Source organism: Patiria miniata, unplaced genomic scaffold, assembly GCF_015706575.1.
Source record: "Patiria miniata isolate m_02_andy unplaced genomic scaffold, ASM1570657v1 HiC_scaffold_10, whole genome shotgun sequence".
Lineage (NCBI taxonomy): Eukaryota > Metazoa > Echinodermata > Asteroidea > Valvatida > Asterinidae > Patiria > Patiria miniata.
This window is the reverse complement of record NW_024037048.1, coordinates 17,975,346-17,998,881: the sequence shown is the minus strand read 5'-3', so window position 1 is coordinate 17,998,881 and position 23,536 is coordinate 17,975,346. Positions and strand designations below refer to the sequence as shown.

At 39.3% G+C, this 23,536-nt stretch overlaps 2 protein-coding genes, 1 long non-coding RNA gene and 1 pseudogene across 4 annotated transcripts; all 4 read right to left on the bottom strand.

Annotated features, from left to right (window-relative positions):
- Nucleotides 1–6,961: 6,961 nt before the first annotated feature.
- On the bottom strand, nt 6,962–10,458 carry LOC119734428 (annotated as a pseudogene).
- A 561-nt stretch (nt 10,459–11,019) lies between these two features.
- LOC119739229 lies at nt 11,020–12,903 on the bottom strand. Its single transcript, XR_005272545.1, has 3 exons — nt 12,743–12,903; nt 11,883–12,015; nt 11,020–11,059 (listed from the first exon to the last, which is right to left on the bottom strand). It is a non-coding gene; the product is annotated as an uncharacterized LOC119739229 (long non-coding RNA).
- Nucleotides 12,904–13,399: 496 nt separating this feature from the next.
- On the bottom strand, nt 13,400–15,646 carry LOC119739220. The gene is made up of 2 exons (XM_038214074.1): nt 14,915–15,646; nt 13,400–14,601 (listed from the first exon to the last, which is right to left on the bottom strand). Exons 1-2 carry the CDS (start codon nt 15,089–15,091, stop codon nt 14,128–14,130), a joined length of 651 nt encoding a protein of 216 aa, XP_038070002.1. The 5' UTR covers nt 15,092–15,646; the 3' UTR covers nt 13,400–14,127.
- A 1,770-nt stretch (nt 15,647–17,416) lies between these two features.
- Nucleotides 17,417–21,891, bottom strand: LOC119739205. Of its 2 annotated transcripts, none has more exons than XM_038214062.1 (4): nt 21,715–21,891; nt 19,894–20,133; nt 19,434–19,627; nt 17,417–17,790 (listed from the first exon to the last, which is right to left on the bottom strand). In XM_038214062.1, exons 2-4 carry the CDS (start codon nt 20,124–20,126, stop codon nt 17,723–17,725), a joined length of 495 nt encoding a protein of 164 aa, XP_038069990.1. In that variant the 5' UTR covers nt 20,127–20,133; nt 21,715–21,891; the 3' UTR covers nt 17,417–17,722. The 2 variants fall into 2 exon arrangements, with proteins under 2 accessions (XP_038069990.1, XP_038069981.1); XM_038214053.1 differs by lacking the exon at nt 21,715–21,891 and adding an exon at nt 21,361–21,657.
- Nucleotides 21,892–23,536: the final 1,645 nt, after the last annotated feature.

Below are 23,536 nucleotides of genomic sequence, written 5' to 3'. Positions count from 1 at the left end.
TTTTCATGTTTTTATTTTATTTATTTTTTCATTTGATGTGACCCTAATATGAAAATGAAAATTAAGCAAAGGAATTGTCCAGATTTTGTTTTCATGTTGTACATGGATTGGCTCGTCGCAATTTGACGCTGGTTTTGGAGGACTCTTGTAGTCGCTAACACTGGTTCTCGACTTCCTAGTCAGTTCATTGGTCAACTGCACCCTGTTGGATTTGAATGGGTTTTGGAAGCACATGTAAAAATGCGAAGGTTTCAGAGAGAACCATCTGGAAACATTTTCATGTTGTTATTTTAATTATTGATTTTAATTTGTTGTATAATATTGAAAATTATTGGGTTTCTTCACTTGAAAATTGATTAAATTTTGTGAATCAATTCAAAGGAGAGAAATCCCTTTATGTTCTGAATTTCAAATCGTATTTAAGAATGGAAATAAATTCCTTTGTAAATGGTGATCGTGGATGTAGCAAACCGAGTCATTAAGCCGCGCCCACTGCCACGTGAGCATCAGCAACGCATGACCCACTCAACCAATGCTGCAATGCGTGTTCAAGACGCGCGCGTCGTACGCAAATGCACGCGTGTCAGACCACATTAAATCACGGCTGTGATTGGTCAGAATATCATGGGGCGGGGTTTAAGTGGATCAGTTTATTATTTTTGCTGGGTGGGATCGTTGCCTTCCAGTGAAATTGAAATAACCTACATGTATTTCCATTTATGAACGAAGATCATAACCTCAGTTTGTTTATTTTAACACCAAATTCAAACTTGTGGAAAGTCCCAAGTTTCACTATTCCCGTTTTTACCCAAAATTATAAACAAAAGCAAATGCTAGGGGTTAAACTGATTCTTTTTTTACTGAAACAAGGCCAATAAAATGAAATATCTGCAAACGAAAATAATGAACTTTCGGTGAGACGACCAGCGTAAATCAACACAAAAATACTCAATTTCTACACTTAATTCTAAGATTAGAATTTATTTTAGCGATTTATGTCAAAAACGGAGACAAATCTGCCAAATTTAACTAAACTTAATTTTCTTTCAAGAGAGGGCGCGCTACACAAATAGTGGTCACCATCGTAAAGAATGTTCTGTCTTTAAACTGAAAGCAGGAATGCAACTTTCAGAGTTCAAAAACAACACACTCGTTTTCCAGACGATAACTCAAGAAATGCGTGTTGCATTGAATCGATATTTCGTATTGTGATTAAAGGTAACATATATCACAAATCTGTTGAATTTGGAGTGGGATCGTCCGACAATAAAAACAATATAACCAAAATAATGTACTGGGGAAACACGGAGAAAATCCCGCCAATTTATGTCATTTTTTTTTCTTTCACAAGAGGGCGCGCTATTGGTCACCACTGTACTGTGTACGTAAGTACAAAAGTATTGTCAACACGAAAAACCATGCCTCAAGTTCATGACACAAAAACGCTCTCGGTTTGACGATTCCTCACTAAATTCAACAGATTTGTTCAATCATCTGTATGTTTAATCAATTTATTAAATGTCGATTTCATGCAAATATGTATTTCTTGAGTTATCTTCTGGAAACCGAGTTGTTTTTGTGTCATGAAAGTTGACTAAAATCTCCAGTTATTTGTAGCAAGCTAGTTCTTTAACACACTACATTTCCGGAGTATATTAATTATATTTTTGACGGTTTCTCTCCAAATTCGCAAGTGATGTGTTGTGTATGATAACTTATCAGGAGATTTGATTTCAGTCCAATACAACAAGCATTTCTTGAAAAGTCGTCTCCACAACGAGTGTGTTGTTTTTGTTCCATAAACATATTGACTCAAATTCGCCTTGTGTTTTGCGCGCTTACATGCCACATTGTCTTGTGTATATTTTTATTATTGGTCAACAATTGATATCCAAATTCAAGAGATTTGATACATATATCAGGTTGAATCGTTATGCAATATTTCAAATTAATGCACCAAGTACTTCTTGAGTTATCTTCTCGAAACCGATTGCATTGCTTTTTGTCATGAAAGTTGACTCAAGATCGCAAGTATCTCGAGCGCTTTAACACACTACATTTCCGGAGAATATTAATTATATATTTTTTTGATTTTGAAAATAATACTTGACTTTGGACAATGAGTCATTTTTAATGCCAAAACCCAGTTACTAGTCCTTATCATTTGTTTGTAAAACTGTACGCATGCATTTACTGACATGCGTGAAATGTTTTGGTTAAATATGATTTTTTTATTTTGTGTAACAAAATGCTCTGCAACTAGTTCGAGAATACCATAGTCAGTGATAACTCTGTGTTAAGTTAAATTCATATAGACTGTTATTTTGGAGTTGAAAGAAATAAAATTTCAACTGCTTTTCAGGAAACACTGTGTTATTTCCAAACTTGTCTCTCCCATAGTTTTGAATTTCTTGATCCAATCATGGAGGAATAAACCCAATATAAAAAAAGAATATTTTATATTTTTAATTCTATTTTATTCTGAAAACAACACTTCAATTTTTCTAACATAAGTTCAGTCAATTTATGTCTCGGGAATGTAAAAAAAGGGAAGAAAATTAAGTAGCAATAAAATAATGTGGGACTCGAACCTGAGTCGCCTGATTGGGAGTCCTACGCCGGTCCACAAGACCATTAACGCGCTCAGATGCTCAACCAGTTCTACTTAATTATAATTGTAAGATAGGCTTATCGTGGCTTTTCACGTTGACGCCCATGCACGCTTAGACGTAAAACACAGTCTGACGATGTTAAACATTCGTTTGATTTTGGGTGTAGCTGTTCTAATCGATCTAAATTTAATTGGAAAAGGGTAAAGGGTGTCAACTGAACTAAAATCCTGAAATTCAATGAAATAAAACTCGTACAATCTTTGGTTTCAGTACGAAACGCACGTGTTCAACGGATGCAGAGAAGCCCATTTCTTTTGTTAAATTCCTTTGTTGAATCTTGCGTTAACAATAAAATGTTTCCATTGAGGCGAAAGGATTAAACGCCGCGATCTTTTTTCACGCTTGAGTGCCTCTGAATAGGGAATATTGAAGCGGAAAATCACGAATTACAGCACTTAGGCAGCATTTTATCCCACATAATGATACTTTTTGGAGAGGAAATTGCATACTGAATAAAACTGTAGTTTCAAAATTCAAAAATTCGCCGTATTTAAAAAGTCGAGGTAATTTTTTTGGAAAAATTTCACCAAAACTTTCCTCATCCTAACGTAGGCGGCGCTATATATATTTCATTCTCGCACGTGCACCGTATCCAGAGTTGGCCAGCGCATTAGCGTGTGTGTATGGCATTGCAAGGGGATGGGGGCGGGGCTGGCTGCCTATTTTGTATACATGTACGGTTTATAACCCTTTTTTAAAAACATTTTTCCCACTAACAACTTTTAGTAAAAATATTTTGCTTGTTCCCCCCCATCTCACACGACAAAACAAAATGCCCGCCTCCCTCTTGCTCATGTGTATACCGGGGCCCTTTTATTAATATCCTTATACGCGTCTCTTTTGTTCCATTAAAGTTGACTTTTATTCTGATTGCATTTTGTTTCACAGACCTTAATTATCTATTGTTTTAGTTGTAGACCTATTCAACTTTTATTGGTGAGATAAATTGAAATTGTGATGCTAGGATAAGATTGGGTACAGTGGATAGCGGGTGATACTCAGATGGGGCGGCGGCTAGCGCGATAACAATGCGCGCAATGAGAATGAAATATATATAGCGCCGCCTACGTTAGGATGAGGAAAGTTTTGATGAAATTTTTCCAAAAAAAATTCCTCGACTTTTTAAATACGGCGAATTTTTGAATTTTGAAACTATAGATGTATTCAGTATGCAATTTCCTCTTCAAAAAGTATCATTATGTGGGATAAAATGCTGCCTAAGTGCTGTAATTCGTGATTTTCCGCTTCAATATTCCCCATTCAGAGGCACTCACGCGTGAAAAAAGATCGCGGCGTTTAATCCTGTTCCCTCAATGGAAACATTTTATTGTTAACGCCAGATCCAACAAAGGAATTTAACAAAAGAAATAGGCTTCTCTGCATCCGTTGAACACGTGTGTTTCGTACTGAAACCAAGGATTGTACGAGTTTTATTTCATTGAAGTTCACAATTTTAGCTCAGTTGACACCCTTTACCCTTTTCCAATTAAATTTAGATCAATTAGAACAGCTACACCCAAAATCAAACGAATGTTTTACATCGTCAGACTGTATTTTACGTCTAAGCATGCATGGGCGTCAACGTGAAAAGCCACGATAAGCCTATCTTACGGTTATGATAAAGCAGAACTGAAGCTTTGTTTAAGTGCGACAATGGTCTGCTGGACCGGCGTAGGACTCCCAATCTGGCGACTCAGGTTCGAGTCCCACCATAGTATTGTTGTTTAATTTCTTTCCCAAAAATGAATTCACTGAGCTTACTTTTAAACAAATTGAAATTATATTATTCTTTTTTTTTACCTTCCCAACTTTTTATAGCCCCATGCCCAAACATAAATTTACTAAACTTATCTTTTAAATAAATTGAATTAAGTTTTGTTTTCAGAATCACAAACAAACTACCAAGAAAACAAACAAATCAATAACAAACAGGTATTTTTTTCACTTTTATTTATTGTGATGATTTAATATCTCTTTATTCAAAGAACTATGCACAGCATTTCAACAATCTTTTAAGTAACATTTACTTTTAAAATTCACCTACACAATATTTACACTGCAAGATAAGATTTATCGGACTTGAAGGGAATGTACAACATTTGCTTTTGCTGCAATTTTCAGAAATAAATGGATTTGGAGGATTAGTATGTTATAGCAAATACTGTTAAAAAGACTTTTTTCGCATTTGGGCTTGTAGATGCTGGAAAAGCCAAGAAAACCAGACATGTATTTGCAGTCTGGTGACCCCACTTATAAGATAAAACGGAGCAACTAATAGACTTTGGGGAATTGTAAGGTCAAAGAATAAGTCTAGCAGACTTGTCCCTCTTCACAGGTGTGTAATCAATAAGAAAATGCGGAATAACTAATTATGAAAAATTCGGAGCAATTTTTGAAAAATAGCCAGTTTTCTCCAACACTGGTCGGCCGACCAGCGTTGGAAAAGTGGAATTTTTCTTAAAAATGTCAGCACATCAGGAGCCACAATTTTACAGGATGCTTTAGACTGTCATTCCCCAACAATCCAGTAAGGTATTTTGCGATAATTTGATCATTTCGTTTTGTGATGTTTGCAAATGTTGTATCTTCCCTTTTAAATGAAAGGCAGTAAACTTTTAATGTTTTTACAGATGAAATAAAGAAATGAAGTCAGAATATCACACAATATTGGAAAATAATGTTGCAACCTGACGCCACTTCAGCGGCGTCAAGTCTATGGAGCGTCAAGAAAATTTTCTCTTAAGTATTTCTCAGTCCCAGATTCATGTCTTATCATCATTTTTGCAATGAATGACTTCATTGAGATTTTATGAAGAAAAAGCAGTATCAGGTTGCAACATTTTTTCCCAATATTGTACATGAAAAAAATATAGTATTGACAATGTGATAGATTGCCTTTGAGAAAGATTCTGTTGGATTGAAATTTCTGAAACTGACTTGGGACATAGATGACAAGATTGACTTTCAAGGATTTGTGCGGACTCGGGACTTGAATACAACCTGGGCCCAATTGCATGGCGCTGCTTAACAGTTACCAGAAAAGTTGCGCTCATATTACTACAGCAGAACTGTACCATCCTTAAGCACTCATGGCGTGGATGTGCTAACGGTTCAGCACGCATTGAGATCTACATGTACATTGTTACGTCAAAAGCTAAGCAAATTGTTCCTCTGAGGTATTAATTAGCATGCCTTTTGCTGTGTTTACTGCTTACGGTAAGTTAAGCAAATTGTTCCTCTGAGGTATCAGCATGCCTTTTGCTGTGTTTACTGCTTACGATCTCCGTAATACAGACGGAGAGGCTCTGCTGGCAGAAATTGTGTGCTTAGCAGCGCTATGAAATTGGGCTCAGTTCAAATCACTTATTTTCAATTTGTTTCATGCCTTCTGGACCTTACACCCTAATTACCTGACAAACGTGCTCTGAAAACTTGTACATGTATATTCATATCAATATAAACCATTAATTAGTATAATTACATTACGTACAGATGACTACCCCCCTCCTTGAATAACCATTCCTGGCCCATTCTCATGCCGTTGGGTTGTCTCTAAACAGGCCCCAGAAACTCCAAGAAAACAAACTTGTAGAGTTGTCCTACATGTAAGCAACATTTGTGACGTGAACATTCATAATTATGATGAACATTTCAATGCTGCCTGACTGACTGTCTGACCGAGTCACTGAGTATTAACTGATCGAGTCAGTCACTATTATCACTGACTGACCGAGTCACTGACCGAATCACTGACTGCGCGATGAGTCACTGACCAAGTCACGGAGTTGATGACAGCCACTGAGTCGCTCAATGAGTCACTGAGTGATTCCTTAACCGAGTCGCTGACCGAATCAATGACCGAGTCACTGACCAAATCACTGACTGCGCGATGAGTCACTGACCAAGTCACTGAGTTGATGAATGAGCCACTGAGTCGCTCAAAGAGTCACTGAGTGATTCCTTAACCGAGTCGCTGACCGAATCAATGACTGAGTCACTGACTGAATCACTGAGTCGCTGATCGAGTCACTGAGTCGCTCACTGAGTCACTGACTGAGTCACTGACCGAATCTGACTGAATCATGGAGTCGCTGATCGAGTCACTGAGTTGTTGACTGAGTCACTGACTGAGTCACTGACCAAATCTGACTGAATCATGGAGTCGCTGATCGAGTCACTGAGTTGTTGACTGAGTCACCAAGTCACTGACTGAGTCACAGAGTCCAGCTTAACTAGGCAAGCCTACTTTGTTTATGCCATGAGAGACTAGCCTCTCTCCAGAACTGTTGTTTTCTCCTGCATAGCCACCTTGCCAAAGCTAAATAGAGAAATATTCCAAGGCAAATTTCCCAATGTGAAGAACAAATCACTCTTAAGTTAATCAACAGTATCGTTTCATTATTTTATGTTTGGAAAATCCCTTTGCGAAGCAGGGTTTTTTGGAATGCACAAATTTAAACAATCTCAAGACTAGGATAGGGACCACCTCAGGAAACTGGTACCCTGTTGTCCTTGGCCCACTTCTTCATGACACGGATGATGTATTCAACCTGCGGGTTACCGGTGTTGTGCAAGATTTGGAGGATGTCTCACAGTGTTCCTCTGTACAGGAAAAAAAATGGTAAAAATCTAGTGGCTTGAACTTCACTGGGTTTTGTGCACATAAAAATGAAAGCTATTAACAAGATGGACTTTGCGTCGAGGCGATGTCAATCAATATTAGGATTTGTCCTTCACCGATGTATAAACACTGTATACTCAGTGTGTTACCTCCCGAGTGAAAGTTGGGAAAATAATCACTTGGGTGGGATTCGAACCCACGACTCGACCATGGAGCTTACGGGGTTGGTTGGCTGGCTAGGTAACCAATTCTGTAAGCTTGATGGTCCAGTGGTTAAGACGTCTGCACTAAAAAGCAGGAGGTCATGGGTTCGAGTCCCAACAGAGTGATTTTTCCAACTTTAACTCGGGAGGTAACGCACTGAGTATACAGTGTTTATACGTCAGTGAAGGGCAAAACCTAATAGTGAAAATGAAAGCTGTTTATAGAATTTAGGGGGAAAAGGAAAAATCCATAAAGATCAATGAATTTGAACTAGAGGGCTAAGAAGGTGAAAAGTATTCATGAAAATTTGTAATAAAAAGCCGTATCCTCTCTGAGTGATCCCCGTTTGATATTTGCCAGGTCTGCATCGTGACTTTGGGCGTGATCCCTGGCTGCATGGCATATGCGGGTTGAGGGCTTCTGACTAGCGCCCCTTTGACAGAGACATTGACAATTAGGGAACCGCCAACATTGGGCTGGATAGCTCAGTTGGTAGAGCACCGGAGTGATATACTAATTGAGATGTAATTGGTCAGTACGCACTGTTTGATTGATGTAGTGTGGTCACCTGACCAAAGGTTGAGATCTAATTGGTCAGTGTGCACTGCTGATTGACAGAGATGACACCCACCTTGGTTCATGACCAGCTATGATCTGCTGGAATACGCCCACGCACGTCCCTCGCTTGCCTTCCCAGTATTCAGGATTGGGGTCCAATCTTTCCAGGACACCGAAAGCCTTGGTCGCATAGTAGAATTGGCCATCTACCGATAGAAAAGATGAGAATTGAGGATCGAGAGACCGTGACAATTATATTTTGAGGTCGAGCAAAAAACATCAGAAGTTCGAACGAAAATCCTGAATTTTCTTATCATATCGCCACTGTGTTGACAAAGTGATGAATTTGTCCCAAATCAACATTTTTAAGCAGTTGGGATTTTTGGCTATTCTAATATTTCATGATGCCCTCTACATGCTTACCAAAGTTTGCGACACAAAAGTGCATCCTTCATTATGCAAGCTAATGACACTAAGTCGTAAATGTGCAACGAATCATTTTTTTCTCTCTTTTGACCGGAATTCGTATTCTCGTTGATTTTAAACGTGGGAAACAATGTTGCAACCTGACGCAACATTTGTCTTCACACATCATCTCAATAAAGATCAGTCATTGCAAAAATGTTTCACAAACATGAATCTGGGACTGAGAAACATTTCCAATTTTGTTCAGAAATACTTGGAAAGTTTCTTGACTCTCCAAAGACTTTGTACACAACTGCTGAAGTAGCGTCTGGATACTGCATTCTTTTCTACACATACGTTATATTTAGATTTCTGTCTCCTCGATTTGCGTTTGGATGAAGTGACAAATCTGTTTCGTGAAATCGCCTGCAGGTTGAGATTGAGTGACTGGATACTAGTTTGGGGCTAATGCCAAAATCTTGACCATACATACAACGGACAAAAATAGGGGATGATGTTTTACCTTGTAGCCGTCGTTGGCAATGAGCTACAGCAGGCTGAACGATTCGCCAGACGTCTCCATCTTAAGGTACAACTCCCAGGCTAGTCTGGCCTTACGATTCACGATGTCTGAACAACGAAAACAACACAAAGAAAGGTTATAAATACATAGGATACTGCTGTAAGAAAACACATTGGGGTCCACAAAAGATGTTCGGTTCAGTGGATGCTCGTTTCAGCAATTTTCGGCCAGCAATGCTCAGTGTAACTGTGTACAATATTTGGGAGCCAAGAGGGATGTTCAATGTAGCAAATTTCTGTCGTACAATCTGCTTAAAATGTGACAAAACAAATCCAACATGGCAAGTATATGATTAACATGTGATGTTTACACGTTTAAACAAAAAAACTTTTAAATCTGCTTACAATTTGTTCAAAACATTTAAACTAAACCCGAATTATACAAACGGAACCTCCGTTCACGCGATCTTCCTTGGAGATAACCCAAATAGCACAAATAATTAACACAGTTTTCAAACCTACTTAATGTAAAAAACCTTAGAAGCACTGTAGAACTTGATTACATTTGGGGAACACGTAGTTACATTTTTACTTTATCAACGACTGCCTGCTATTTACTATGTCAACCTTTGTTGATTTACCATGTCAATCACGCCGGTCTGCAGATCAGACATAATGGGTAGGCAAAAGCCACTGTCAATGGCTAAACGTTTAAAACGGTTCTAAAAATATTTGCTTAACGTTTACACAATGAAAAGCAAAGTCACATCCTTAATATACGATCAGGGCGATGATTGCATGCTGGTTATGTCATTGTTAGAGACCCTTCAGTCTACCTCACACATGGGCAACATGTGCATCTCCCTAATGCCACTCTGGATTTTCCAGCAGTACATGAAATGCATGCACACGACGTGTCGTGACTTTAGTTGGACATTTGGTTGTGCAGTCACAATTGAGAGTGGTCAAATATGAGTTGAGGCTTAACAGGTGGATTCATTCTCATAATTAGCAACTTGGAAGTTGGAAGAGGAAACGTCATTCACAATTGACGGTAATACTCACAGCATCTTGCCAACCAGAGACACGTGTAGTCATTCTTGATCTTCTCACTCAGAAAGATCCCCATCCGGGTTTTAGACTTGTTTTTTTTTATGCCTATTCGCCCTGAACAAGGCTAAAAGCCACTCAAGATATACAGGGCTACAAGTCGGAGCAAAGCAGCTAAATCAACCACACCATCTCTGCCCTCATAGGCACCCACTTATAAGCCATCAGTGTGGGGGTTTGGTCAGTATCAAATGAGGGCAATAATGCTCATTGTGATTTTTGGCAAGGTATGCACCCCTCTTGTCAGAAAATATGTGACAGCATTGCAGCGGTGGCAGCTTTATGGGTGATATCACTTTTTTTCCTTTTTTTAAATGGCAGCCAAAACATGCCTGTTACCACATACAATTGATCCGGTTCAAGCATATTGACGGCAATTTTGAAAACACAAATCAAAAGTGATAACACTGCCACCACTCACACTGCAAAGCTATCACACATTCTCCAACTCTAGATGTGCCTTTCAAAAAAATGCTATGAGCATTGCTCTTTTCAATCGTCTGGTCCAGTTGCTGATAGTGCAATTCGGTTTTGGGCGTATTGGCTTCGATAACGCACTGGTATGGAATACAAACGCAGATATGTAAATAGACGTACAAAATACATACAATATTTCTAGCTCTCCATAGAACCACAGAACGCATCCATGTTTGTGTACAAACATGGATGCGTCCATTAGGCATTACTGACTTTGTACATCGACTTAGCACTTTAGTAATTTAATATAGCTCTATGCTCTTCTTAATCAACAGTATCATGTTCCAATATTATATTTTTGGAAAATCCCTTTGCAAGCAGGGGTTTTTGGAATGTACAAATTTAAACAATCTCAAGACTAGGATAGGGACCACCTCAGGAAACTGGTACCCTGTTGTCCTTGGCCCACTTCTTCATGACACGGATGATGTATTCCACCTGTGGGTTACCGGTGTTGCGCAAGATTTGGAGGATGTCTCGCAGTGTTTCTCTGTAGAGGGAAAAAAATGACAAAAATCTAGTGGCTTGAACTTCACTGGGTTTTGTGCACATTAATCTGAATTAACAAGATGGACTTTGCGTCGGGGTGATGTAAATTAATCAGTATTAGAATTTGCCCTTCACCGATGTAAAAACACTGTATACTCAGTGTGTTACCTCCCGAGTGAATGTTGGAAAAATAATAAATTGGGTGGGATTCGAACCCAGGACTCGACCAACGAGCTTGCAGGATAGGTTGACTGGCCAGCCAACCGATTCCGTTAGCTCGGTGGTCCAGTGGTAAGACTACTGCACTAGAAAGCAGGAGGTTATGGGTTCAAGTCCCAACCGAGTGATTTTTTCCAAATTTCACTCGGGAGGTAACGCACTGAGTATACAGTGTTTATACGTCAGTGAAGGGCAAAACCTAATAGTGAAAATGAAAGCTGTTTTAGAATATGGGGACAAAGGAGTCCATAAAAATCAATGAAGTTGAACTAGAGGGCTAAGAAGTTGAGAAGTATTCATGAAAATTTGTAATAAAAAGCCGTATCCTCTCTGAGTGATCCCTGTTTGATATTTGCCAGGTCTGCATCGTGACTTTGGGCGTGATCCCTGGCTGCATGGCATATGCAAGTTGAGGGCTTCTGACTAGCGCCCCTTTGACAGAATTAGGGAACCGCCAACATTGGGCTGGATAGCTCAGTTGGTAGAGCACCGGAGTGATATGTCAGCCTGAGTGCACACTGTTTGATAGATGTAGTGTGGTCACCTGACCATAAGTTGATCTGATTGGTCAGTGTGCACTGCTGATTGACAGAGATGACACCCACCTTGGTTCATGACCAGCTATGATCTGCTGGAATGCGCCCACGCACGCCCCTCGCTTGCCTTCCCAGTATTCAGGATTGGGGTCCAATCTTTCCAGGACATCGAAAGCCTTGGTCGCATAGTAGAACTGGCCATCTACCGACAGAAAAGATGAGATTTGAGGATCGAGAGACCGTGACAATTATATTTTGAAGTCGAGCAAAAAAAATCAGAATTCCGAATGACAAACCTGAACTTTTCGATCATATCGTCACAGTGTTGACAAAGTGATGAATTTGTCCCAAATCAATATTTTTAAGCAGTTTGGGATTTTTGGCTATTCTAATATTTTATGATGCCCTCTACATGCTTACCAAAGTTTGTGACACAAAAGTGCATCCTTCTTTATTCAAGCTAATGACACAAAGTCGTAAATGTGCAACAAATCTTTCTTTTTTTCTTTTTTGACGGGGGTTCGTATTCTCGTTGATTTTACACGTGAAAACAATGTTGCAATCAGACGCCACTTTTGTCTTCACACATCATCTCAATAAAGATCAGTCATTGCAAAAATGTTTCACAAACATGAATCTGGGACTGAGAAACATTTCCAACTTTGTTCAGAAATACTTGGAAAGTTTTCTTGACTCGCCATAGACTTTGTACACAACTGCTGAAGTAGTGTCTGGATACTGCATTCTTTTCTACACATGCGTTATATTTAGATTTATGTCTCCTCTACGATTTGCGTTTGGACGAAGTGACAAATCTGTTTCGTGAAATCGGCTGCAGGTTGAGATTGAGTGACTGGATACTAATTTGGGGCTAATGCCAAAATCTTGACCAAACATACAACAGACTAAAATAGGGGATGATGTTTTACCTTGTAGCCGTCGTTGGCAATGAGCTACAGCAGGCTGAACGATTCGCCAGACGTCTCCATCTTAAGGTACAACTCCCAGGCTAGTCTGGCCTTACGATTCACGATGTCACGCCCCTACGAAATACTCTTATAAGAATCTTATAAGAATCTTATAAGAATCTTATACGAATCTTATAAGAATTTTGTAAGAATCTTATAAGAATCTGAGAACCTTCTTATAAGAATCTTATAAGAATCTTATAAGAATCTTATAAGATTCTTATAAGTATTTTATATGCAAATTAGTAAGATCTTATAAGATTCTTATAAGATTCTTATAAGATTCTTATAAGAATCCTGGCGTGGCCTACAAAATACTCTTATAAGAATCTTATAAGAATCTTGTCAGAATCTTATAAAAATCTTATAAGAATATAGTCACAGAATCTTATAAAATCTTATAAAATGTTTAAAATCTTACAAGATGATGTTAAACATCTTATAAAATTTTTAAAATATTGTAATACTTTTCTTATAAACCTACATCATAAATAGACATGCTCGTTACTAAACATCTATGAAAACCCATGACTAACAAAAAAATCTTGTGTTTGCTGATGAAATAAATATTTAAAAAAATGACACCTCAACAATTAATGGATGCCAGGACAGTAAAAGTAGGCTAAAAGAGTTAATTTAATACTTACAGTTTGTTTCAGGACAAAACAACACATGAAACTGATCATATAATTAACAGCTTTCAGAGGAAAAGTTGAAATACAATAATTATTTTCGTTTGGTTTTACCACACGTTAAATAAAGTGATCAGAACCAGTCATCTGATTTATAAAATACAATGTATTCCAAAAAAGGTACTTAACATCTTCCAACATACATACATGTACATGAGTTCGTTTTTGCATTCAGTATGGGATGTTGAACAATAGAGGACAATAGGGTCCCCAATTCCCGAGAGGTCCCATATTTACAATCGTGTACAAAACATGTGGGAGATAGGTCTCCCTGAAAAGTCAGAGTACAAACAAAAAAGAGACAATAGGCGTCCTCGATTGCTGGATACTTAATGTAGTGAAGGGTCTTTGTTCTCTGCGGCATGGACGTCTCCAACATAATACATCAGATCATATGTCCTGGTTTACAGCACGGCAGCAGTGGCCAGCAAAGCGAACTCGTCGTTGAGCAACAATAGCAGAGATGTAGGTGGAATGTCTCCGTAAATCTGTTCTATAGTCCTGTGCTCAAACCATGAGATGTTCTCCACCCTCTTAGAAGCATGGTGTATGTGCCATCAAGGTGATCTTCTTTCTTCATGGTCCAGGTTTCAGCTCCATAGAGAAGAATGCTCTCCACACAGGCTCTGAAGAAGGCCAGCTTTGTTGATTGTGCTATACTTGATTGCCGGATGTTATGAAGCTTGTTACAGGCACTTGCCGGACGTTATGAAGCTTGTTACAGGCACTCCAAGCTATTCCTTTGCGAGTGAAGAAGTCCTTCTTACTGTCGGCAACATAGGACCCAAGGTACCTGAAATCACTGACCTCTTTAAGTTGGGTGCCGTCACTGGTGTATATTGGGTAGTGGCTCTCCTCATTGATGGTCATGTACTCGGTCCTCTTTGCATTAAGAAACAGGCCGACCTTGGCTGCAGCATTCTCGAGAGATGTTAACAGGTCTTGAGCATCACACAGATGATCAGCCGTGAGGGCCAGATCGTCCACGTAGTCAAGATCAGTGAGATGCAGGCTTTGATGATGTCTTGATTTCTTCTGCTTGATGGTTAGACCTTTGTCGTGGATGCAATCCAGACTTTGCGTAAGGATTTCGTCCACCACAATCATGTAATTGCAATTTTGCTCTATCTGAAATGAAAAACAGAATACTTGGAATTAATTAATATATACAAATGTAATGTAAAAACAAGTTTTCATTTTTTTTTTTAGAGTATTAGCTTATGACCAGAAGTTGCTTAATAAACTGAGCGTTAAGCGTCATTAAGTTTAATTAATTTTTTTTTCAATTCCTTTTCCATGCTTAAGTTTTAATTTGTCATTTGAAAGACACCTGATTCATGTAATGCAGTCAAATTAAGCATTAACACATACAGAATTAAATAATGTCCTAATTGTACACGTTGTGTTATACATGCCCATGTACATGTACATGAAGACTTACCAGTTGCAGTGCACAACATTGCAATTGCAAACGGCTTGAGAGCGTTGACTCTTGACAATTCTTGACAGCAATCTTTCCAGAGACTTCCATGCAGACATCGGTCCAGCACACATTTATTTTGGATGTCATGTACAGGTTAAGTGTGTACATGAACAAAAAATCATGTCCAAAGGCCATGTCAGGGAATATATCCACAATTTTGACCCAGTTTTGTACAGTTTTTGTCCTCAGTTGCAAGCCAGTATATGTGCACTCAACACTGCTGCACTTAATACTGACTGCAAATTTCAAATTTCCCACACTGACTGTTTATCTCTGGAATGCAAGGTCACTGTGTCATGTGACCTACTTGTGGCCCATGAGCAGCCAGCTTATGTAACATAATACTTCCTGACAAAGTTTCTTATAGAGACCCCCTGCCAAGTTCTTACTCAAAGGGTTTCTTATAAGAATTCTTTAACATTCTGACTCAAACTTTGGTCTCTTATAAGAATTCCTCAGGAACAATAAGAAGTTATCAGAAGAAATTCTGACTTGAAAATATGTTATAAGAATCTTACCATATTCTTACTCACTTGTAAGAATCTTATAAGATTCTTACTCATTTACAAGAATCTTATAAGATTCTTATAAGAATCTTATAAGATCTTATAAGTTAAAATCGTACGGGCTTCATCCTCAATCCTCCAAAATCCTCATGTGCTTCAATATCATCCTGAATCCTCCAGAATCCTCATGTGATTCAATCAGCATTCATCCTCAATCCTCCAGAATCCTCATTTGATTCAATCACCATTCATCCTCAATCCTCTAGAATCCTCATGTGCTTCGATCACCATTCATCCTCAATATCCTCCAGAATCCTCATTTGATTCAATCACCATTCATCCTCAATCCTCTAGAATCCTCCAAAACCACCAGAAGGATTGTGGAGGAGCGAGGTGGGTTAGGGTTAAAAAATACTCCGGAAAGATTCCATACCTGGAGTTCTGGACATTAAGTGAAATGTCCTTGGTATTTTTTCAGACAGTAGGATGCTGGCAGTGGCAGTAAGCATGTAGGATGGAACGCCGTATTATCGCGGTACTTATCATGTGATCTTGTTTGGAATGGAGATTGCCCGCTAACCTTCCCAAATTGTCCTGTCTCTTAGGTTGTATAACTCTTCCTTTTCAAATGCCTGTGAAAATAGACATGCTCGGAATGTGCGAATGGAGGTGGACTCCCTATTATCGCGGTATGTGGGAATTGTGGTTTTTATAATAATCTCAACTTTTTTTTTTCATAGTGAATGTTTTACCAAAACATCCCCTGAATAAAGTCTGATATTTTCCCTGTAACGTTCAAGTTGATTAAACTTGGACAGACTATATCCCTGCAGGATGATTTCTTAAAACCCTGCCCTTCCCCGAAAGGAGAAGAAAAATTACTGTGACAAGTCTACTGATTGGTGATTGGGGGCGCCATTGAGTTTACACGGTGTGCTGTTTTATTTTTTTATGCGCTGTCCTTATTTTGATCCCACGACTCCACGATCGATTTTCGGAGGTAGGTCGACTGCGGCAATCGATTTTCGGAGGTAGGTCGACTGCGGCTCCACGCCTCCACGCAGCCGTACGGAGGCGCGGATGTAGAGTAAAGTGGCCCTGCATTCTATAGTTGTACCCCTGAATCTTTTGGGAACCAGACTAAAAATAAATAAGATGTTTATTTTTTATCAGCCAATCAGCATCGAGCTTTCATCGCAGCGAGCTTTCACGTTTGCCATCTTGGTTTTTGAGTCTGTTTTCTGGTTGTCATCGTCGTCTTTTACCCCTGAATTTCCCTCATAAATCAAAGACAAAGCCCTGCCCTCTTTCCACAAAATTAAAAACCTGCTGATATTCAAGAAGGTGTCATTGCCAATTGTTCAGATGTGCCAAGAAGTCAATTTTGAGTGTCATTTAGTCAACTGTTTTGGTGAGTCTTTCCCTTCCTATATCATGTATATAGGAATGGGGTCCTAAAAGTAAGGATTACCGCGATATTAGGTAGGTTTCGATTGCGAACGGTTAGTGTGCACGACTACAATTAGCTACACGTCACGAACGTGTACGCAGTCGTTCCGACGCGACAAGCAGAAGGGTTTCGATTATGACCTCACGGTTACATTTAGGATAACTGTTGAGGGCGCACTCTTCAAGATGGCAGCGCCCATGAGACTACTTGATTTTGCACTTGAAGATGAAGATAACGATTTGATGTACCTCCTCTTGGCCAATGCACCGATACCAACGAGAGTCACATTCAATCCAGAGTGGCCCAGGTTTGATATAGTGACACTTACAAATAATCAGTGCTTGGATAAGTTCAGATTTTTGAAGGATGACATTTACCGGCTACGAGATTTACTTGGACTTCCTGAGAAACTAATTTTAAAGAACGGGTCCACTTGCAGTGGTCTTGATGCTCTTTGCATGGTACTCAGAAGATTTGCTTACCCAAATCGCCTTTCTGACTTGGAGGAGTTGTTCGGGAGGCCAAAATCCACACTTTCACTGGTTATCAATGAGACCGTTGAACTTTTGTATGATTTGCATCACCATCGATTTCTATCCCTTGATAATCCATGGCTAGATCGTGCACAGCTACAAATTTATGCGGATGTTATTCATGACAAAGGGGCACCTTTGCAGAATTGCTTTGGATTTATAGATGGGACAGTTCGCCCAATTTGTAGGCCAACTCATCATCAGCGAGTGTGCTATAATGGGCACAAAAGGATACATGCCCTAAAGTTCCAGTCAGTGGTATTACCTTGTGGATTGATTACACATCTGTACGGCCCAGTAGAGGGGCGAAGACATGACAGCGCTCTCCTTCGCATGAGTGGACTTCTACAAGAATTTGAGAGAAGAAATCTGACCGATAGAAATGGATTGCCATTTGCACTTTACGGGGATCCTGCGTATCCACTCAGACGTTATCTACAAGCTCCATTCAAAGGGGCAAACGTAACAGCTGAGGAGCAAGAATTCAACTCAAGAATGTCATCAGTGCGAGAATGTGTTGAGTGGGAATTTGGAAAGATGATCAAACTATTCGCCTTCCTTGACTTTCGAAAGAACTTGAAAGTACTATTATCCCCAGTTGCAAAGTACTACCTGGTCGGCGGGCTTCTCACTAACTGCCATACTTGTGTCTATGGAAATCAGACAAGTAATTACTTCCAGTTGGACCCACCCTCCTTGGAGAACTATTTATCATGATTTTATAATTTACATAGCCGTCTTTTCTATGAGTCCTGAATATGCAAGAATTTAGTGATTTTTATAACATTGGGCATTCTAGTTAGCCTACTACATAATTATCTTCAGGCAAACTTGAATCCTTGATTCTGATTGATAAATCCATGGCAACAACAGTATGATATTTATATAGAATTGGATGGCTTATCGCACTCTGCGTATTAATTGCGCTGTTCTAACTCCATCTGCCTGTCAAGTTTGCTTGAAGATAAATTCATTATCACGTGTGCTCGTGGAATATGGAAAAATAGTGCTATCTGCATCTCATTTCATATCCAAGGAGGCTGAAGGCAGAGTTGGATATGGGATGCAGAAGTACTAAGGTATATTTTCCCGTATTCCACTCTTGCTTGTGTGATAACTAATATTATATACCATACACACAGATCCTTGTCATTTGATTGGTGGGACACATGTCACGTGTCATTCCTTACTTTGCTATGTATTTATAACCATGACACGTCGCGGCGCGTAATATCGTTCCAAAACAACATTGGACAGGCCCGTCCAATATTAAAATAAGTATTGGACGCTTGTGGACATTGAACCCGTGTTTTCAGCGTCGTCTCCAAAATATTTGTTCCCAGCCCATTTGTCCAAATAAGACAAGGTCGTGCTGCAAGTGACAAGGTTGGTGTCCAGTGTGGAGTCGTTCAAGTTGTTTAGAGGGTGTTTGTAGAATTTTCCGAGTGTGGGTTGAACAAGTTTCCGTGTCTAGTTTGTGTCAGTATTGTGAAAAAATATCAAATGTGTGAGTGATATAAAACAAATATTGAATGTATTTTGTTCGTGCAATGTAGCAGAATATTATCGCTTAGTGAAATCTGGCTTTTCTATTTCACTCGCTGCGCCTCGTGATTCGTGAAATGGAATAGTCCAGCTTTCAACTCCTGATTAGAATCTGCGACGTTGCACTCATGTGCATCCAATATTTGTAGTGTTATGATACACAAGATACAAAGCGAAAAAGAAAAACATTATTATTATTATTATTATGGTTTATTAATAACATGTAAATGTTTAATAGTGGAAGGAAAGACAAAAATCACATAACAGGGATATATACCAAGCAAATTTTGGAAACCCAAAAAATATCAAACCTTCTTTACATTATGGCCTAGCCGGGAATCGAAAATGGGCCAACAGTGGTGAGAGGTGAACGGTTTACGCACTACACCACCCATGCCATCCAACATAATGTTCAAATTATATTTAAGGTCACGGGAAATTACCTGTTATGTCATCATTCCTGGTCTTCGTTGCAGATAGGGATTTCATCGCTACTTCTCGTATGATTACACCCTGCCTCTCTTTTTCAGCTTCTTCAGATTTTCTTTTTATCTGTGCCAACTTCCTTTCCTCATCAAAGTCAGCAAGTTCTGTTAGGAGTTGTATTCTTTCATTGTATTCCTCATCTGTACCAGAGCTGGAAAGGTAAATGTTTTAAGATTAGAACATTACCAGACACTCGGCTCGTATTCAATAGGGAAATCCTAGATTGTGCAAATTCTGCAGATTGCAAAGAACACCATCAGGGTCATTCTCAAGATTGAGCACTCGTATCTATAGAGTGCCCCTAAATTTGAATACTTTGTACAGGGAAAATGATGGATAGGAAGGTCTATTGTTATAAATTTTGTAACCATTTTTTAAAAAAATATTTGGATTCAAAAAAATGAAAAAGCTACTTACGCCCTAAGAGAGCTCATTTCTGCTCTTCTATGACAATCCTGAAGATGTCGGTATCTGTCTCTGCACGCCCTTAGTGTAACATAAATATGTTTGGCCTTGATGGCATCATTGATGTTCTTGTGGATTACTTCCCATGCTTCCTTTGAAAGTCCTTGGCCGTCTTCACTTGAAAGTGCCAATGCCTCCCTCAGGAGTACAATGTCCAGGCCAGGATAAAATCGAGCAGTCTTCATTGCAATTCTGAAAGAATTAAAACAAATAAACAAAATTAAAAAGAAAGTTATGTTTTTGGGAAAAGTTTTACAAAATTCTGGAAGACAAAACGTAGGCCTAACATTAGGTAGCCCTGCCTACCCTAGGCCTAGCCCTAGTCAATGGCCCGCACTGAGTAGACTCTACATTCTGGGCCATACAGATATTGTTTCCCAAAGTTGAGGATTTGAAAATAAAAAAGAACCAACAATTTTAGTGCAATCATTCCAACTAATACGCGAAGGGTGGGTTCACTTACCCGTACCTCTCAATATTCCCCCAAAATTAGGACTTTCCCGTGCTTCCTTCTGGTGAACTTGACTCTTAAAAAAAAAAATTGTCAACCCAGCATGTAGAGTCTACTCAGTGTGGGCCATAGACTAGGACTACCCTAGGCCTAGCACTAGCAGCAGCACTAGCTGAGGCATAGTTCTCACTCTTTCTTTTTCAATCAAATTTTAAAGATTTATTAGGCGAAGTAAAAAAAAAACCATGTTTCTCGTCTCAACCGCTTCCTTTTTGGAGGCCGCCTGGAATTTTTTGTTTGTTTTGGAAAATGCAGTAAAAAACACCAAAAAAGTCCACAAATTCATCGGAAAATAAATCCCAATAGCGGCCTACCAAAACAACTAAATGACACTGTCACTGTAAATATGTTCACTTAATTCTCTTGTCCAACTTGTCTTGCATTTCAAAAAGTGTCTTTGAACAGTGAAAACACCAACGGTTGCAAGAAATTTTAAAATGGCGGCCATCTTGAAAAAAAATTAAAAATAAAAAGCCCCTCTTCCTCCTTTTTTCAAAAACCCGGACGAGAAACATTTTTTTTTTCATTCGGCCTTAGCGTGCAACTTCTTGCATTTTGTCAATGTCAGCTCAGCGTCACTAGGTAAAAAAAATTAACACCCTGAACAAAAATGGCTGGGCCTTCTTAAGTGAAGTAAAAATCGTGTACTGTACTGTAGCCAAGCGCATAGGCCTGGGCTACGTGCACTCACTTAATGCTAAACAAGGCTGAACGTAACGAACGTTACAAGAAGAATTTATCCCTCCATTGCAAGACAAAAATTCACAACCAAAATACAGATAACACACATCATACCCAATCAAACATGAATGCTGACATTCTAAACTATAATGACTGATTCATTACTTGTGCTTTTCGCTTCAAATTTAGACAAAATTACTGACTTTTTACTATCCGTTTCCACTTACGTTTAGCAGAGCTGCTATTCGTGTTGACGACGATTTACAGACTGTACCGATAGTGTAAAAGTCATACTGCGCATGCACGCACAAAAAGTGATGACGTCAGAGCCACTAAAAGTCGTCGTTCCGCTAACCGTGCGTAATCGAAACCTCGCTGGTAACTAAAGTAAAGGGACTCCGACTATAGTTTTTTGGTAACAAATTTCCCTGCTAAATCCAATATTTTTGGACGTTTTAAACAGGAATGGTGGCATAAATCACTGAAGGGAAAATTGAGTAATGTCCAGATATGGGAATCTTTCCAGTACGCCGAAAGGAAGCTGAATTTTGACAAGTAGGCCCTAAATAGTCCAGACTTACCTGATGTACAGGCCTAGCCTACCGCTACATTATCCATAATGTTGATATCGGATAACCAAACAACAGGTGGCGCTCTTCACAATTAACGGCGTCATATACAATCTCGTTTACGTAGTGTTGAGCTGTACGCACTGACAAGTACTTAATACAGGAAAGAAAGTTACAAAATAAAGTTAACCCTGGGGACGAAGTTGCGAAAAAGTTTCGTAGTCCGAATTTTCCCATCATGCATGCGGAAGTGGGAATCGTTATTCGTTTTCCGTTTTGCTGTCGAGAATGGATTTTGGATTCGAAGTCCGTTATCCGTTTTTACCCCTCAGCCGAGAGGCTCGAGGGGTATTGTCATCGCCTAGGGCGTCCGTCCGTCCGGATGTATGTGTGTCTGTCCGTCCGTCCGTCCGTCCGGGCAGCTTAGTTTCCGGATGATAACTTGAGTTAGAAATGTTGTTTGGGGTTGTAACTTCGGTAGGGGGTTGCCCTTGGGAGTAGGCAAGTTGGGATTGGTTTTGAGGTCAAAAGGTCAAAGGTCAAGGTCACCGTGGTGAGTTAAATGTAAATGGTTTCCGGATGATAACTTGAGTTAGAAATGAGATTTTGGTGTCTAACTTTGGAAGAGGGTTGCCCTTGGGAGAAGGCAAGTTGGGATTGGTTTTGGGGTCAAAAGGTCAAAGGTCAAGGTCAGCATGGTGAGATAAAGGTAAATGGTTTCCGGATGATAACTTGAGTTAGAAATAAGATTTTGGTGTCTAACTTTGATAGGGGGTTGCCCTTGGGAGTAGGCAAGTTGGGATTGGTTTTGGGGTCAAAAGGTCAAAGGTCAAGGTCACCGTGGTGAGTTAAATGTAAATGGTTTCAGGATGATAACTTGAGTTAGAAATGAGATTTTGGTGTCTAACTTTGGTAGAGGGTTGCCCTTGGGAGTAGGCAAGTTGGGATTGGTTTTGGGGTCAAAAGGTCAAAGGTCAAGGTCACCATTGTGAATTAAAGGTAAATGGTTTCCGGTTGGTAACTTGAGTTAGAAATGCGATTTTGGTGTCTAACTTTGGAAGAGGGTTCCCCTTGGGAGAAGGGAAGTTGGGATTGGTTTTGGGGTCAAAAGGTCAAAGGTCAAGGTCACCATGGTGAGATGAAGGTAAATGGTTTCCGGATGATAACTTGACTCTGGCTGAGGGGTTTCAACAGCAACGCTGTTATTTTTCTTTTTGCTTAGGAAGTGGAATTGATTTCGTTATCCGTTGTTCTTTTTGCTTAGGAATTGGGAGAGTGGTTTTCGTTATCCGTTTTTCTTTTTGCTTAGGAATTGGGAAATGGTTTCGTTATCCGTTTTTATTTTTGTTTAGTTAATGCGGGGAATTAATGGGTTATGAGATTGTCACTGCACTTGACACCGTTAATTGTGAAGGGCGCCGCCTGTTGTTTGATGATATACCCCATTATTGTCCGAATAGCGCAGCAGACAACTGGATAACGTAAGAGTACCGCCCTAAGACAGTCTGGACTTTTTATTCACACTTTAAAGACAAACAAATATTGTGATCACCAAAAACCTGCTTTCTGACATTCATTCAAATTTTAGGCAGCTATTTTTGTGGTTTGAGCAACGCATTTTTTGGTACACGTATTTCTTTTATAAATATTTTGAAAGTCGTGTGAACATGGTGAATGAAAAGCATTGTCTAGAGGAAAGTGAAGTTTTTGACCAAATTTTATTAAAAAGGTAAGGTTGAGAATTTACCAATTGGAAATGGCTGAAAACTATTATCCTTAGATCTAATCATGTCAATTAGATATGTATTTTAACAATCCCCAATTAAACAAAGCG